This window comes from Streptopelia decaocto, assembly GCF_964273445.1.
Source record: "Streptopelia decaocto genome assembly, chromosome: 1".
NCBI lineage: Eukaryota > Metazoa > Chordata > Aves > Columbiformes > Columbidae > Streptopelia > Streptopelia decaocto.
Window position 1 is genome coordinate 179,197,199 of NC_138663.1, and position 16,560 is coordinate 179,213,758.

Consider the following 16,560-nt stretch of genomic DNA (forward strand, 5'->3'; position numbering starts at 1 on the left):
CAAAAAACAACGAGCCCAAGTAAAGTGTTATTTCACAGGTCTAATACATGATACTAATTGTGGAAATAAATGAGTCAGCATCTACAAATTAATTTCTATCTTGAAAAAAAACAACTACTGCAAGAATTCTTTTCCAAGTGGTCATTAGACACCACTTAATCTTTCCTTCCAGGATAAGGTATATTAATTACACAGCCTAAGCAAAAAAATCCCATAGTGGGCACTAGTTCCATCTGTTAAAATTCCCCTGTAATTTCAGCTGGATACAACCCCCAAAGTTCTTATGTTGAGACCACATACTGTAGTGTGTTGCTCATGTCTCTCATATTTTTGTTCCTATTTTTATAGCAGTTATGTTTCAGCAGAGATTTATATAATTCTGATTTAAGTTTTCTTTTTGATTAAGTAATAGGTGAGACAGACTTCTCCAAAACTTATTAAAATTAAACAAAGATTCACAAATTGTTTGATCCAAGACATGCCAGAGAGTACCTGTATCAAGGAGTCTGCACTTTAGTATAATTATTTTCCTGTCCTAGAATCTCCTGGAAATCCTTCTGTATCACAAACATTCTTAATCATATAGCATTTGTATTCTTAACAATACCAATGATTTTGCTGCAGGTATGACTAACATGGTCAGGCAGAATAGGTTTGTACTATTATCCTAGTTTTCACGTTACTTAACAGAAACACTGAGCAATTTATTATGATAGGTAGTAAGTCTTCAAAGCCTTGCAAATTGAGACTGAAGCACAGAAGTGAACCTCTGTGGGGATACGCTGGTGTCACTAGGACACTGTAGAAATCACATCTAGTAAACCTTCAGATTCCAAACTTGTGAGAGACTATAGGCAGGTAGGAAAATGAGCTTAAAATTGAAAGCGATCTTGACAACTAATCTGAAAAAATACAACACAGTAAGAAAAGTGTTGTCATGAAGAAAGCTGATTACCTAAAGTGAAGATGGAGTAAGTGATATGCAGAGTCAGAATCACAGAATAGTTGGGGTTGGAAGGGACCTCTGGAGATCATCCAGTCCAACCCACCTGCTAAAGCAGGTTCACCAGAGCAGATCACACAGAACGTGTCCAAATGGGTTTTGAATGTCTCCAGAGAAGGAGACTCCACAGCCTCTCTGGGCGGCCTGTTCCAGTGCTCTGGCACCCTCCAAGTAAAGAAGGTTCTCCTCGTACTCAGATGGAACCTCCTGTGCTTCAGTCTGTGTCTGCTGCCCCTCAGTCCTGCAGAAAGGATCTGGAGGTTCATGTTTAGAAAACCAGACATGAGTCAAACATTGCAAGAAATGCAAACATACTTGCATTTTCAAAAGGGACTGCTGCATGAAATACACCTGTGTTCTATAACCTCAGACTACTCCATTCAGCTCTAGCAGAAGTTAACTTGCCCAGTTTCATGCACAATGATTAAAGATTGACATGAACCAACTGAAGAGGGGGAGCATAAAAGAAAAATAAAAACAACGAAAGGCCTTAAAAAAGGGGGAAGATTGAGAGAACCGGATGTGTTAAGTCTAGGGATAGCTTTCTAATGGCAAAGGATATTTAGAAACAAGGCTGACTTGCTTTGGGAGGTTACAGAACTCCTTCTCTGAAGGTCTTCAGGCATGAATCATAATAAAAATCAGATTATAGGTTTTGGATTAACTCGTATCTTTTCTGAAGAAGGTGAGATGGACTAGATTAGAGCCATTTTCCTACTCTCTGGAAAACAACATAGAGAAGGTCAGTACTCTGATTCTAAATGTGCAGCAGCTTCAGGAAGTACCTTTTCTGCAGTGGAACAAACACTGTATCCAATTACCTCAGTGTGTCCATCATGGGAGCTTGTAATATGGGCTGGAACAGATTGGGAGAGATGATCTACATGTTCTTCTATCCCGAGGTAGAATCAACTATGCAGAAACCATTCCTGAAAGATGAGTCTATAATTCAAGGTGATCACCTGTGGCTTACAAACTCCACAGGGTTAAATCTCATGACCAACAGCAAGGCTGTCTTGGAATGGAGCAGCAGGATAACCTGAAATGCCAGCCACGGTGGATGCAAGTGAGATACTGAGACCAAGACTTCTGGATCATCAGAGCCAGATGGTCAGCCTAGTCCCAAACTTGAATGGTGAAATCTAAGAAAAATTTGCTTTTATCAGCTGTGTGTGAACTGCTTCTGTAGTTTCTCCTCCTCTTGGCCTTCAGTGTACAAAGTATGTGACCATAGCTGCCAGTCGAGATAAGTTTCTGATGAGCATCTTGTGGGGGCCTTGTAAGTCTGTTATCCTTAGTGTAATCTGTTGTATAAAACCACAGTGATGGATTCAAAATGATCAGGCGGTTATCTCTAATTGAAAATGATCAGATCTTCCTTCTGTCTTCTCACTTCTGGACTGAACGGTCCCCAATTACAGCAGCCTTTCCCTTACGTTTCCTAAGCCTCTGATGATCTCATTACTAAAGAGTCTTCTCCAATCTGTCCACGTAAATCCACATTTAAGACTTCTAAAAATTATATAAAGTGCAAATTTCTCAAAAAACTATGACAAATGCTATAATTCTTTAAAACAGAAATTACCAAGTGATGTTTAGCAAAGAAACTACAGCAAGAGTTTCAAGCATATATTGTAAATTTGACAGAAACTGCAGTTGCTCAAGTATTGGTTCCCTAGGCATTGTAATTCCTCCGCCATCAAAATTAAAAGGTTCACCAGTCATTACACTGCCAGTCTTCTTTTAATAGTTATACGTAGGATGTTAGATATGATAACTGCGGCGCTCCAGCAGGAGAAAACTGCACATGGACACCTAATATCAAGACATCATGTCATATGAATCAGTCCCTCTTTAGCAAATATAAAAACTCGATTTCCATATATCCATAAAGCGTTCTTCATTAAAGGGAAATATTTGTTTCTCCATAAATAAACTAAGTATTAAGAGTTGAAGCCAAAGTAAGTTTTTCTAATTGCTTTCAAAAGGCTGCTGTCTCTGAATAGCAGAAGAATGAATTGAATCTGTTTCATAATTCAGTTTAGTCTTAAAAAAAAAGCTGTTTTGATTCTAAACTCTGAAAAAGTATATGGTGTAATATGTCAACTGTTAACATAATTAAAGAATAACAGTGATATACAAACACATACAAAAATGGCTCTCGGCGATTACATGCACTGCCCTATTCTGCAGGAGTGTTTTTGCAGAGCTGTTTGTGAGTATCAAAGTCAAAATCCCACTACGCCCAATCTAGGTGATAAATAACAGGACAGAAATGTGTTGCAAGTCAATTAAAAACACAGGAGAAGAAACAAGTATTTCCCTTTATTAATACATATTTGTTTAGCATACAAACTATCAATATGTACATGGACATTAAAAATTAAATATTAGTAATAAGCAAATACTCTCTCATAAAGTAATTTATACTGTTGTAACTTATTTGAAGGAATATAAATTTGAACCAGAGGAGGATGGACTTCAAGTATTCCAGGCTGTTTTTAGATCAATTAGCAGCAAAATAACACACTATAATAAAGTGATCAGGAGAGACCCATCTTCTTAAAATATATCTTAAGTTATTCTTACTCCTTGGCCAGCTGTACATTGGTCGGTTTTGCTCCAATAGGTATCCCATGTTTGTGCAAAGTACTGATTAAAATTTCACGCATTTCATTGTTGTAGGAGTCAAAGTCAAATACATTTCGGACGACATTTGCCAGTCCTTCAGTTGGAAATTTCTGTGAAGAGACAAAGACACCTAAATTTATTTTACTGAATACCTGTTAAGTTACAGCATATAATTAAATACTTCTGAAATGAATAATTATAACAGTAATATTGCTCAACTTAGACAAGTGCTCAAGTAATCTTTTTTTAGTTTCCAGAATAAAGGAGGTACGTTGCTTCAAGTCAGAATGAAGTTACTGACACAAACCCTCAATTAAACAAACAAGCAGGAGATAATTACAGAATCAGGGAACAGTTGGGGTTGGAAGGGACCTCTGGAGATCATCCAGTCCAACCCACCTGCTAAAGCAGGTTCACCAGAGCAGATCACACAGGAATGTGTCCAAGTGGGTTTCGAATGTCTCCAGAGAAGGAGACTCCACAGCCTCTCTGGGCAGCCTGTTCCAGTGCTCTGGCACCCTCCAAGTAAAGAAGTTTCTCCTCATATTCAGATGGAAACTTCTGTGTTTCAGTCTGTGCCAACTGTCCCTCATCCCCTCATTGGGCACCACCAAAAGGAGTCTGATCCCATCCTCTTGACACCCAAGCTTGAGATTATTTAAATACACAACATCATTCATGTTTTAAATAATTATTTTCATTATACACGTAACAAGATAGTGTAATCATTGGAACATATAACAATGTACTTTTAAAATTTGGAACTGCTTTCTACTAACCTAGAAGACCTGACACAAACACATGTATTCTTCAATTCAACTATACAATTCATTTAAGAATTCTGATACTTGACATTGAATATAGAAAAGCAGAAGATACACTGCTCATTACTAAAAATTACTTAAGGCCAGAATGGATTTTAGAAGAAATAGAAATTAACTTAGGAGATACAAACATTTGTTTTCTTAGTGAAAAAAACTACCTGAAATGTGCTGTGTCCATAAAGAAAAAACAGATTTTAGATTTGCCCCGAAAATGCAATAGCAAACATGCACCCGTCCCCCTTTAAATTAAGACAGATTCCAGTAAACATGGACCTTAATGTATGTGGCCACAATTGCAGGCTCCAATAAGCTTATACTTTAAAGGTACATTTATATAATTTGAACAGAATATGTATTGTGCAAAACTTAGATTTTGTCATTGATAAAACCAGCTTTTTTAGTTGAATATGTTAACACATCTAAGTCACTGAGTCTTTTCACAGTCTTCAATAAAAATCTATATATTGTAGAATTTTACCATCTAACAGCTTTATTTTATCTTTTTTTGTTTTTTTTTGACAAGAAACAGGAATAAGCATATTTTTATTTTAAACTTCTCACTTTTTCTTCATATGCTTTTTGTTCAAATATTAGATCTTTGAGAGCAGGACATAGATCCCCCCAAACTAAGAATGACACACTGACGGTGATGAAAATGTAAAGAAGTATTTTAAGGAGTTGAAGTCTTAACTTTAACTGTGTTTCCCCCATTAGTGAGCAAGACTGGTACAAATAACTTCAAACCCAGACTTAATGGAAGTCTCAGAGAAATGTATAAAAGCATTAAAAATAAATATATTTGAGTCCCAAATAAAAACTTAACCTGAAGTAAACATAACATTTTAATAAATGTTTTGTAATGTACTCTTAATCAAATATCAGCCTTAGTCAGGAGTTTAGTATTTTCCCAATTCAATAAATATCTAATCTCTGAACTAAAATATCCATGACACAAGTCATGCTAAAATTTGCTGGTTACTGTCCTAGAATGGAATACCACTGCTACAAATAGGCTTGTACAAACCTTTTTGTAATATGTGGTCTACATATTTCAGTACTAGTGTTGGTATGAAAAGCAGACTAAATTATGTCCTCCATTTCAAACCTGTCCATGAGGAACCTACTAGAAGTTTTGTGTTACTACAGCTTAGCAAAATACAAGTTAGTATGGGATAATATAAAGTTGTCCTAAAGCTTGCGGCACCCTGGTTACAATGTCCATTCCCTACCAAATGAAACAGGTTACTAAAAATAAGGTTCCTCCCAAAAGCTATTATATCGAAAGACTATAAACATTTCACATGTAATGTAAATGCAAAATTGAGTCAAAGTAAACATAATAATAAAAAAAAAAAAAAGGCCACAGACCTATAAAAATGTATATCACAGTTAAGTTTAAAAAACATGTAAAGCTACTCAGTGCTCAGTGTGCAGGGCCTCATCTCAGTCTGTTTTCTAGTATGTCTTCTTTTTGATAACAAGAGCAAAACATGTTCAGAATTGTGTGTCCACTACATAATGAAAACCTTACCTAAGTAGTTATTTTAGAACATTTCTGATGATGAATAATGCATTTTCTGTGTTCTTCCCTTCTCACTGCAAAGCAAAACCAACAAACTGCCACCAAGCGATCTTGTTCACTCATGACCTGCTCTTTTACCTGCCCTGCGCTAGATACTGCAGAAACCTTGGTCAAGTGCTTCGAGTATTATCTGGTTTTCACTAGTAGCTTCCAAGAATGTCCACATTTTTCTGAATCAATGGATGACTTCTGACATCTATACCCTTCTCTTCAATGAATTGCCTCAATAGTTCCATTCTCCCTGTATCAGTAGGACATTATAAAAAATTTATTTCCTCAGGTACAACTGATGGCTGTTGTCAATAAAACCTGTTGTGAACACAAACCACTTGTCAAAAAGCTGTCTACTTCAGTTATTAAAAAAATCGCAGCTCTCGCTTTAATCAGAACAAATCCGACCACTTTTTAATAACTGCCTGAACAACTGCTCACTGCAGAACAGCAATGGCAGTTCACTGGAAGCAAAAAAACAAACCAAAACCAAAACAAGCAACAAGAAAAATCCCACAACAAAAATGTTGAGTTGAACATTAAAAAAAAAAAAAAAAAATTTGGTTTCTATTGATTTTTAAAACCAGATTACTGGAGAAAATATTGATCTCTCATCAGTCTGTCTGTTTCTCATTCACGGATTCTTCCCCTTACAAGTAACAACTCTGTGTGCACCTCAGAGTATTTTCACAGCTTAGATTCTTTGTTATTCCTTAAAACAGTAAATAACACTTGTTTTGCTTTTAACAAATGTGTGTTTTTATATACATATTTTATGCTTTATTTGATGGGGAGATGTGACAGAATTTGGTTTGTTGAAAAAGCCATATTTTTCTGAATCTATCTTTTCATGAGTACATGTATTGCTACAGTCTGCTTAAAAGCAGAGTCCAGATTTTTGTTCATAGAATCATAGAATGTCCTGAGTTGGAAGGGACCCACAAGGACCATCAAGTCCAACTCCTGTCCCTGCACAGGACAACCCCACAGTTCACACCATGTGTCTGAGGGTGTTGTCCAGTCTCTTCTTGAACACTGTCAGACTTGGGGCTGTGACACCTCCCTGGGGAGCCTGTTCCAGTGTCCACCACCCTCTAATGTCCAACCTGAACCTCCCTGGCACATCTTCCTGCCATTCTCTCAGGTTCTGTCATTGGTCATTAAAGATAAGAGTTTGGTGCCTGCCCCTCCTCCTCCCCTTGTGAGGAAGCTGTAGCTGCCATGAGGTCTCCCCTCAGTCTCCTCCAGGCTGAACAAACCAAGTGACTTTAGCCACTCCTCATACAGTTTCCCCTCCAAACCCATCACCAACTTTGTAGCCCTCTTCTGGACACTCTCCAGTAGCTTTATATCCTTTTTATCCTGTGTTGCCCAGAACTGCACACAGTGCTTCAGGTGAGGCTGCACCAGTGCAGAGCAGAGCAAGACAATTGCCTCCCTCAGCAGCTGGCAATGCTGTGCTTGGTGCACCCAGGACACGGGTGGCTCTCTTAGCTGGCGAGGACACACTGTTGGCTCATGTTTTAGACTTTAAACTTGTGTTCTCACTATTCCTCACTTCCCTACATAGCCCAGTGACCTCAGATGCCCACACATTTCCTGTCCTGCCAGCACCATCCCAAAGGCTCATCCTGCCCCCCAGGGCACTAGCAGGTCCCTCCCTCTCTGCTCATCCCTCCACACCCTTGGCTTCCCCCTGTATCCCCAATGCCTTTTTCCACTGAATGTTGCCAGCTCTGAGTCTCCTCAGTTGTCCTGTCAGCCGGGCAAGAAGCACCATGTCTGCGGCTCATCCTGAGCGACACATGCACTAATTGATTAACCAGTGCTTGTGTCTTTAGTGGTCACCATCCACTGCCAAGAGAAACAGCTGAATTCTCCCCTGCCTTTTCATTCACAGGGAGACTCATTTTAAACAGTACCTCTCTGTCACATAGCCACTGGTTTTGATTAAATTGGCAGAAATCTAATTATCTTTGTAAACTAGTAACTGAGATTCAGCATGGCTGGTGAAAAGGGTAAAAGTTTATTATTGATGTGTGTTTGGCAGCAAGGTAAGAAAGGGATACAAACTGTGATTTGATAAGCCTAGCTTCCTTTCAAGACTAGGCTGAACAGAAAAAAGTATTCTCTTAGCACAAGAGCTTACTGAACAGGCCTAAAAGCCTGATAATTAGTAGATGTCAGGGCCAGAAGATACCTCAGACATTTAAAGCCTCAAAATTCATAGTATCATAGAACACTTTGGGTTGGAAGGGACCTTCAAACGTCATCCAATCCAACTTCCCTGCAAAGAGCAGGGACATCTTCAACTAGATCAGGTTGCTCAGAGCCCTGTCCAGCCTGGCCTTGGAAGTCCCCAGGGATGGGGCATCTACCAGGTCTCTGGGCAACCTGGGCCAGTGTTTTACCACCCACACTGTAAAAAATTTCTTCCTCATGTCTAGTCTGAATCTCCCATCTTTTAGTTTAAAACCATTACCCCTTGTCCTGTTGCAACATGACCTTCTAAAAAGTCTGTCCCCATTGTTACACTAGTGCCTACTATTAGAAAGCAATCTCAGATACAAACAAGAAAGAAGGCCTATCAGAAAAATCTCAGGTTTCCCAAAGTCAATAGAGTTAGTAGAAAAGCTGTTTCCATTTTATCCGGACTAACAGGGCTTGCCCGATTAACATCTCTCGGGGAAACTGGGTGAATCTGGGCTCTGCAAAACAACATACAAAAGGTCTCATGAAAACAAGTATGTTAGACTGAGGAGCAGACTGTTCAGAGGAGCAGTCACATCATACAAAGGGAGTTACAGGCAGCATAGGGTAACCCAACGGAGCAAGAGCAGAGTTTCTCAGCTTGCCTATAAGCCACTCACAGCATCACTACTTCTGGCATTTGACAGTCTGAAAACTGCAGGCAAGCAGGACAAAAAAGAAAACTTCAGGTTACCTGCAATCTAGAGTTTCAAGACTCAAATTCCTTTTACAATCAGGGGGGAGAAACTGTTGCAGCACCCAAGTTCGGCACCTGCAGTAGACAACTTTCCCTGTGCCTTCAGTTTCAGGTCTTCAAACTAGTTTGGTATCCCATGCTTCACCAAACGAAACTTTCCTTAAGGAAGATTTAGTACAGAGGCAACCTAACTGCGAACACAGTGTCTAAGCTATAACGAAATTGTTACAGGTTCCCTATTTGCATAATATTTATGGGAAGATGCCTTTGTAACTACAGTGTAGATGCAGCCCTATATGTTGAAGACCACAATTAATCAGATTGCACAGATTAGCTTAATAATATGTTGATGCCACAGTAACCACAATATTCTTTTAACTGACTAATCTTGATTGCTCAGATGCTCTCTCAGATAACGGTAATCAACTGCAATTTTTTCGTCCAAAACATCTAACCTATTTTTGCAGCAGAAAAAAAAAATCCAAATTTATGTGAAAGAAATCAACACAATAGTACAAAGAGAGTGGGGCTGTGGAACTGCTCTAAGGGAAATTGTTTAACAACATGACTAACTTCCCTCCTTCCTTCCTAAGGACCAGCAATTTTATTGACTCATTTCCCTCCTTCCTCTTTCTTCTCTACCTGAAGACCTAAAAAGCTTCTTACTTTGGAATAACCATTATGTTTATACTCATTGTTTACATTTGGCTACTGCCAGCCTTTTTATTATTCATATTGAAAAACAAGTTACAGTAAACAAAATGTTGTATCCTTTCAAAGAGGCCGGGATCTTGAAAACAAATGCTACAGAAGAAATCAAAGCTGCATGTTGGAGATTTATTTGGACTTGACTTTGAAAGAGGTGAAAACCAGCAGACAGGAAACCTCCCCACTGATCTGTGCCCAACACCCAGGTAGCAGTGACCACACTCATCTGGTTAAGGGAAGGAGACACAAGCAGAGTAAGTGGCCTTAAGACCATGAGCAATGTAACTCTTCCAATCTTCAATCAGATGCTGTTTACACTCAAAAAAAAGAGTCCGCGTGTTTCCGCACCAGTGCGTGACAGAAAAAAGGGCAACTTCAGACTACTTGGAGGCAGATGATGAAGGAAAGAACCTCCACAGGAAGGTCAGAACAGCCAGAGAGTATGAAGACGGGGAGGAATTCATTCAACAAGACCCCTAAACCGTCAGCTTTTCAGCAGCATAGCGGCTGTTCCTCAGGTCTGTAATTCTTTCACTTGCATTTCAAATGTAACTCTGTGTTTAAAGACATCAGTGATATAATCAACATGGTCTATGTTTTATCAGTTTGGTAAGCAAATACCTATTAACTGGTAATGGGTCCTAATAAACTACTCTGCTTACATGTTTGTTTGGATGGATTCCTCAGCTTTTAGGTCTGGATTCTGTTAACCCTTAGTACAAAGTTATAAAGATATAATTATGTTTTCTTTATATTATTATCATAATAGCACAAATTTACTTTGCCTCAGGACCTCACTGCACCCTAGAGACCACAGAACACAAAAATCTATTCTCCCCAGAAATCCAGATGAAGATTTTTAAAAGAAGTAATTCTAAGGTGCAGGATCTAAATGTCTGGATGAACGTATGTGACCATGTTTATGAGCACAAACACAAAACCACCATGCAACCCTGTTATAATAGGCAGTGTTAAACATGGGAATAGTAGGCCAAAGAATTTGAGAAATTATATTGTAATTGTAATGATTACAAGTAATATTTACACTTATCTTTTTTCTCAATCTAAGATTCAGTAATTCAAGAAATAGCCTATAAATTGCACAAATTACTGATTTCATTATTATAAACAGAACAAAATAAAAGCACTGCCATGCAAAGAGTATTAAGATACTTTAAATTTCAAATACTTCAGACAAAAAGTATCCTCAATTTATAAAGACAGAAGTCAGACTCTACTGTCGTCTTAAAAAAAAAATCATCATTAAATCAGAATTCATGACTTGACAGTTAAAATGTGTGTAGGAAGCAATCATGGATCCTAAGTACCTGCATGTTAAGTTGTTCTCCATCTAACATTTTCCTCTGAAAAATTCCCCCTGTGATGTATTAGAGTTTTGCAGCAGGGACTTGTTTTGCCCCGGTAAATGATTAAAGCTAAAAATTTTATAGCAATGTGAAGTGAACAGATGCACTGTCCTGGAAGCATTGTATGCTGAATATACAATTTTGTAATGTAGGCTAGTATGAACATTGCATACTGTATTCACAGTGTGAATGTGGTATTTTCTCACATAATAGAAAAACAGACACTCAAGGTACTTTTATATCTATAAATAAACACACAGAAGAAATATCTGCCTGTGTACATCTGCAATCCTTACCCTCAGACTGCCTGAATATGATGATTACTTCGAAATGCAAAACTTGTCATAAGAATTAAATAAAAATGCATGAACAATGGCAGCACCTTTTTCTAAAAGCTTCACACATTAAAAAATTAGTAGTGATGAACTCAAGTTTTCAATGAAATCTGATGTGCTGTACCTGTAAATGTTTTACAATGTTCACAACTTCTCTAGTTGAATAGGGATAGTTAATAATTCCTTGGTCAGCTAAGCTCCTGAGTTCTCCAAAAGCAGCCACCAGTTTCTGAAGAATCGGCTCAGGAACATCAGGACCATATTGTCTAAGCATAGCCAATTCAGACTGTGGTTTGGGATTGTCAACAGCATGGCAACTAAAAATGTCCCCTAAAAAGAAAAAAAAAAGCATACAGTTAAGTAATTCATAAAGAGCGAGCATCACAACAGCCCCTTTAAGTTTCAAAAAGCACCTTAAATGGAAAAGCAATGGCTGAAGAGCATGCTGGGTAACTCCTTGGTAAAACAAACAAGGCAAAAACTGCTTCAAAAAATGTGAGGGAAAAGCTTCACGTGGAGATCTCTCATGACATTTTAATGAAGGTGAACACACGGGAGAAATTAATTTTAAGAAGAAACACAAGTCAAATGAAGCAGAAAAAAAGAAGAAAAGGAGAAGGAGAGGGAGAGGGAGAAGAAACAGAGAAAGAATAAGAGGTTTGAATGGGACCAATTTGTGAACACCTGCAACACATCACAGGATGCAGGGAAATCTTGATATGCAGGAATACCCTAATGCAAACCCAGTTGAGAGTTCTACAGGAAATACTGCATTTATCTTTTCTCTCTACCTGTCTTGAAGTATGGTAAGAAATGTGGCAAGATATTATTTCCATATATTTGCATTATATTGGTCCCAATCATAACCTATAAAATTCATAAAGAGTCCTTTAGCAGTCATACAAAACTTTGCAGAAGCATCATCAGATCCTGCTGAAAAAGGACTTGGATTGAAAGCAGAAGCGCTGCTATGCTTGAAAAACAAAAGCAATGAAGAACTCCAAAACCTCAACTAAGCCTCTGCCATGTGGGACACAAGCAATAATGCTGGGATGATTGACTTTGTTAAAAGGTTCGTGTCAGGAGCGAAAAAAGGTCATGAAAAAGAAACAGGCTATACTAAAACATCTTGGGGCAACATAGCTGGGTAAAATTCAGACCAATGGGTCTCTGACGTGGAATGCCCATTCACTGGGAGCTACATCTTAAAAATAAAAGGTTATCATGCAGTATGGAATTGGGTTTGCTCTTGCTTTTTGGAGTATGTTATTATTTCTTGTAGAAGAAGCATTACAGCCAAGGCCAACAGACAAAGACACAGAAAATTAGGGTGCCTGCATAAGTGGCTATGCCAATGTAGACAACACAGTCGGTGGACTCTGGAGGGCCCTTCAGCTGGTACCGCAGGTGTATAACACGGCCAAAGCCTTGCGAGAGGCCCACTTAGACTGACATGGGACTATGCATATTGATGAATTCTTCATTACTCGCCCTTACGAAACACAAATCCTTTCCTCTGCTGTGAGATGAAGCTGTGGGAAATCTTTGCTGACACACAGGATTTTTAGGACCTACCAGGAGCTTTATGAAATGAGGCTGCTGTTGATACAAAAAACTTGGATGCAAAATATGGATAGCCTTATGTGAAACTGGGACAAATTCAATATTGTGTCAAATACATGTATCTTAAAAAGGTCTGTCACACAGAGCATGTGGAAGGAGAGGTTAATGAGGATGAAGAAGCAGGTAGCATTAAAGAAGACATTAGCCTCCTCTGTTAAGAGGAGAGAAAAGAACCATCCATGAAGCCTCCATTGTTTTGATATGGAGAATAAAAATGGTGAGCAGTTGTGTTAACCACTGATATCAGGAATCAAGCTGCTTACAGCTGGTTTTGCTATATTTGTACACAATAAATGCTCATTAATAACGATTTATTGTATCCTTGTCTATCTGCTGTCTTTGGACAAATCCCATAAAATAAATTAGTTGTAACACAGATGACCGCATAGAGCTGTTCTCTTCAGGGCAAGTTCAGGCACTTTTATTAAGACCCCTAAATTCACACATTGGTCTTCAAGCTGTATCTCACCATGAGTGTCTTATGTGAAACCAAATATCAGTATGTATAAGGACCCTTTTTCCCATGAAATCTAATGAATAAAGACAGTAATTTTATTAATCAATTCTATTCAAGATCACCATTTAATATGAATCACTTACCTAATGTGCCAAAAAAGTCATTACCCAAGAAAGGAAATCCAGGTCTATTTGCTAGAACTATCATCCTAAAATCAGGATGAATAACTATTGTATTTTCTCTTCCTTCTACAAGAGCATCATCTGGAAAAGAAATAAGATTTATTAATTACATATTTAAGCTTTGCAATTGTGAATGAATTAAACAAACATAATTAGATTAGAAGAATACTTAGAATTAGAAGAACAGTTACAAAAGAAGGTTCAATAGCTTCTTAGCATGTCATTCAACTATAGTGTTCTAGGTTTCATTTTATAGTTTCATAATTTTTTTCCCTGAAAATTTAACCAAAGTGTTTCATTTAAAAAAAATAAAAATGCATCCACTGTTCTTGTGGTGGGGACTAATTTTCCTGTTTATGCTTAATTTCAGCAAAATGCCAAAGCCAATGGCGAATAACATGTGTTTTTATACTGGTCTGATATTATCCACTCTGGGAACAGAGGACTGAAATTCCTCCTGGTTATTATAAAAATCCATGAGAAGTCAGAGACACATGTGAAGGCTCCGTCTCTCCAAAATGAGTCAGACTGACCCCACTTGTTCCCTTGCAGCGTGTTTCCAGTGGCACATGGTGTTTGGGAATCCTGTTACCTCCTCTAAAAAAAACTACAGTAAGAATTGAGGCTGGTTAGCAAGATATTTTTTAAAAATGCCCACCTACAGTTTATAACAACAAGCAAAAGACAAGTGTTGTGCCATGCAAGTGAATGATTGCTCCACTCATACTTAAATGTTGTTCCCAATATGGTTAAAAAGCAACTAATTACGTAAAACACAGTGTCTATTAACATTAAGAAGGGATTTCAAACATGGTTTTTCTTTGAAAAAGAATTAAAAATATTTAGTTCCTGCAATTCAAACGAATTAAATTCCATTAAATCACAAAATACTCTCACCCTGCAGGATATATTTAAATAATACAAGCATATGAAATATTTGATTAGATGAAAACCTTAACAATTCAACCTTATATATACTCCTATCTTCAGTTACAGATCTGATCAAATTCTGCCCCAGCTATCCAGATGGGCAAAACCAAGATCACAATTTGGTCATCTAGAACTTTATTTCTTATGGTGAATGACAAAAAGAAAGGTCAACTTACAATTTTTAAAATTTAACATTTTTTTTTCCAGCAAAATTATTGAGATTGCTCATTTGGGAAAACTTTGTAGTTATTGCAGAAGTAGTAAAGGAAATGACTGTTAATTCTTTAATTGCTAACCTTTTGGAATCATGTACGTTTTCCATTAAGGCTCTTTTGGGTCTCTACTTAGTAATGTAATTGCTGAAAACCAGCAACACATTACATCTAACTGCAAATGATCAAAATGCTTTCATCTACTTACTGGCAACAATTCGCCTTCCATCTGACAAAACCATTTCCCCACTTTCTACTAATGTTTTTAAGATGCAGGTGACATTTGTTGGTGCTTTATCTGCCTCATCAATTACCAAAATATGGCCAAGCTTCACTGCTTTTACCTAAAAGAGAAAAGAATCAAATCATCACGACCCCCTCAAAAATAACTGCAAGAAACTGCATTACTGACATCTCAGTAGTGGTGACACCTTAGTGGCACTGAGACAAGAACAGAGATAAGCTATGACCCAAGTGTAGCAGGGAAGAGGAAGAAGGAAGATGATAAAGGTGGGTGTTTCTGTTTTTTGGGACAGAGGTGGAAAGGACTAGAGGTGCTAGAGAGGGAGCTGAGGACCCTGACAGAGCGAACCGGAGTGCTGACAGAGACATGCGAAAGCAGTTTCCATCTACACTGTCAACGTGAAGCTGAAAGAACTAAAAAATGGTTGGAAGAGCTGTTTGCAGTTCAACTTAGCAGGTAGGTTGGAGATACCACTCGAAATACCACTGTATCGGTTAGAATATGTCAGGTGTACACTAACTAAATTATTTTCCATGCTCATTTTATGCATTTAGACTCCCAAGATTACCATCTTATTTGGCATTTAGCACAGCAAACATGACAAATGTGACCAAAGTAAAAGTTAATGAAACGTCACTCACTGACTTACAAAAGTAATCAGATCACCAAAAAAAAAAAATCCTATTTGAAAAGCCAGCATGTTTAACTACTTGTTTCAAATGAAAAACACTTTCAGATATACAATCCAAATGTTACTACTGACCAGTGGTGAATCTTCATAAATGATAAGACCGTCTTTAACAGAAGGCTGCAGGGTAAGGCTTTGTACAGTGGTATCCCTGAAATGTGGAAAACCAGACAGTATTAATTAAAAATACACAGGAATTTTAGTTACAATAAAATGCAAACAAATAAATGAAAAGCTGAAGACTCTCTTTTTCTAAGAGGAAAAGATATCTATTATTTTTATAATTCTTGAAGAATTTGAACTGAGAAATAACACTGTGCCAGCCTGGCAGTCACAGGTAAGTATCCCTGTCTCTGTTGGGGCTTTCACAGTAGTTCTCAATTTCTCATAAATCCTGGAAATGAAAACAAAAATGAAAAGCAAATCTTTATCTTTTGCATGTAGGCATATAACTGCTGGTGCTACTATTCCTAGACAAACATGCTCGAACTGTCATTTACATGACAAACATGGAAATTTCCCCAGAACCAAACAGGAATTTGCAGTATCATAATGAAATCATTAATATTTTAGTTGCTCTTCTGCACATATCACCAAGAAAAACAAAAAAAAGACTAAAAATACTCTTGTGGAATTCTAAAAATAAATTATTTTTAGTTCTATCTAAACTATATCAGATGGGATAATTTTCACTAGCACTTGCTACATTTTATATCATGAACCATGTAAGATCAGATGGGACAAAGGCTTTTAATAGCATAGTATTTCTTTCTGAAATTCTATTTGTGTTTGAATTGCTCAAATGACTTTTTAATTCAAATTTAAAATAGTGCAAT

General features: G+C 37.6%; 1 protein-coding gene across 1 annotated transcript in view; it reads right to left on the reverse strand.

Moving 5' to 3' along the window:
• VWA8 (von Willebrand factor A domain containing 8) overlaps nucleotides 1–16,560 on the reverse strand; it is a 186,568-nt gene that overhangs the window by 74,366 nt on the left and 95,642 nt on the right. The window contains exons 22-26 of the mRNA XM_082050523.1: nucleotides 15,800–15,875; nucleotides 15,001–15,136; nucleotides 13,612–13,731; nucleotides 11,513–11,718; nucleotides 3,593–3,744 (exon numbers count right to left, since the gene is read on the reverse strand). Of these exons, the coding sequence (XP_081906649.1) occupies nucleotides 3,593–3,744; nucleotides 11,513–11,718; nucleotides 13,612–13,731; nucleotides 15,001–15,136; nucleotides 15,800–15,875 (690 nt within the window). The remainder of the gene's footprint in view (nucleotides 1–3,592; nucleotides 3,745–11,512; nucleotides 11,719–13,611; nucleotides 13,732–15,000; nucleotides 15,137–15,799; nucleotides 15,876–16,560) is intronic.